Source organism: Teleopsis dalmanni, chromosome X (genome assembly GCF_002237135.1).
Source record: "Teleopsis dalmanni isolate 2A chromosome X, ASM223713v2, whole genome shotgun sequence".
NCBI lineage: Eukaryota > Metazoa > Arthropoda > Insecta > Diptera > Diopsidae > Teleopsis > Teleopsis dalmanni.
The window spans coordinates 78,164,462-78,166,795 of NC_051848.1; the positions used below are offsets into that span (position 1 = coordinate 78,164,462).

At 31.7% G+C, this 2,334-nt stretch overlaps 1 protein-coding gene across 1 annotated transcript in view; it reads left to right on the forward strand.

The window, feature by feature from the left end:
• The window catches only part of LOC119688571, a 7,163-nt gene extending 5,075 nt beyond the window's left edge, over nucleotides 1-2,088 (forward strand). Inside the window, exon 3 of the mRNA XM_038103245.1 lies at nucleotides 1,990-2,088. Within this exon, the coding sequence (XP_037959173.1) occupies nucleotides 1,990-2,088 (99 nt within the window). The remainder of the gene's footprint in view (nucleotides 1-1,989) is intronic.
• Nucleotides 2,089-2,334: the final 246 nt, after the last annotated feature.

A 2,334-nucleotide genomic window follows, 5' to 3' on the forward strand; every position in this document is an offset into this window, starting at 1 on the left:
TTTTGTTACTATTACTATGAAAGTTTTTATTAAAATCATAAACCAGCTGTAGAATAATTGAATTAATTAATTAGTTATATTTTTATTTTTAATTGTTAAATTTCAATACTACAGTAAACTATAAAAATTTTAAAAAATAACTTAGACATTCTTCTCTCTACATGTTAAATAGGCCTTTTAGTTCCTCCATCGCAAGTTAAGCACTTATAGCGACTTTTCACCTGGTTGTCAGCTCATCACCCATACTCTTTCCCACATTGCTTTTTTGTTTTTACATTTTTTTTAATGGTTTAATATATTCCTGGTATTTCACGTATAGGTCGTGCACATACTTCGTATTTTTTTCTGACCATTCCCGAGGCGACTGAATTTGGCTGAAGATATATTCATCATCACCTAAAATTCATATTAAATTTGTAGATGACTGCAATTATATTATTTAAATTAATTTATTTACTAAAACTACAAACAACATATTCAATTTCGTTATCCATTTCATCCATTTCTATGACACGGATTGTATGTGACTTGTCAAAACCTTAGTAACACAACTACAAACTTGTTAGATTACTCGGAAAACGTTCGATTGGGCAAAAAAATTTAACAGATCGAGAGTAAATCAGTATTGAATCCAGATCTACGAATCGAAAACGCGATTAGATTGTTTGCAACAGAATTAACAATGCTTTAAAAGTTGCTGGTTTGTCGGCATAAACCAATGACTTAACATTGGTGTCTGGCAAATTGCCCTGCCGTCTTGTTGGAACCAAAAATGTCATCGATATTTAACTGATTAACTTTTGGAAACAAAAATTCAATCAGCATGGCTCAACAGTGCTTCCCAATCACTGTCAGGAGGTCTCCTTCTTCATTTCGAAACAAATAAGGACCGATGATGCCATCAGCGTGCAAATGGTACCAAAAAGTCAATTTTAATGGATGTGATAGTGATTCTTCAATGGCTTGAGAACTCACTCTCCTGCTGCCTAGCTTTAGCAGCGCATTTATTACATCTATTGTAATATTAAAATTACCACCACCAACTAACGTTGGTGCCACCACATTTGATCAACTACTTATTTTTTTGTTTAAATGTCCAACAATAATAATTTTCAATTGATCAACTATATTAAAATTCATCAATTTAGGTACAATCCCACTTCTGATATTAGAAACGAATTAGGTATAATGTTTTTACTTATATTTTGTGCAGTCTCGCCACGCGTCGTCTTGCCTCTTACTTTCTTTTCTAAAGTGACTCCTATATTCATATATACAGATCATATTTTTACAACTAGAGTGACCTCGTTGCAGATCAAGAATTGCTACAACTTCGACTTGTATATGTTCCACGAACCATTTTCGTGGTCAAAACTGGGTAATTTACTCAAAACTTGATTCTTTTCCAATGAGACCATCTTTACTGGTTTTTTTTTTCCTCGTCGACACTACGATGTTCTTTATTAAATGAGTACTTAACGACTAAATTTACATGTGTTTACTTACTACCAAAGAATGTAAAGATATTCTTTGCTTACTACTAAGAGAGGTGAGTATTCACAATAATAAGGTTACCTTATAACTTATTTTTAAATTAAGGTGACCATATTACAATAACTGGTACAATAATTTAGTTTTAAATACAACACATTTGGGGGTGGTTAAGATCATACCCCACTTATTTATTTAAAACTATATAACAATTATAAAATACTAAAGTATATATATGTGGTTTTCTGTTTTATTCCACTTATCTTTTTTAAACACAATGCTTGTTGCTAGTTAAAATGCTTATTCTCTATGAATTTATGTGATCTATGTAATATGTTGTTGGGATAAAACCACACAAATAAAGCACAATTCCAATTAATAACTGTATGTCCAACAATAACCATAATCGTTTTTTATTTTCTTGTCAAAGTTTTCTCTATACGACAACTGTGCTGTTCTTTATTTCATTTTATAAAAATATTAAAAAGTATAAATTAGTTCTTCTCACTACATGTCGAAGAGCCCTCTCAATTCTTCCATCGGAAGTTTACTACCACCGCTTGTCTTTACACCAGTAAGCACTCCCTCCGCAATTGATAATTTTTGTTCTTGAAGGTTTTTAATTTTTTCTTCTACTGTGTCCTTGCACATAAATTGTCGTCTTTTCTAACTCGATTATGCTCATCTTGAAATTTCACTAATAACTTGTCTTGACATATCTGCAGCACTTCTGTATCTGATATCTGATTCCGCATTTCTACTCCGAACAGCACTTCAAACGGTGTATACTTTGTTTCTTCCACTGTCTTTTTCCTCTTATCATTTTTCTCCTTATCATTCTTC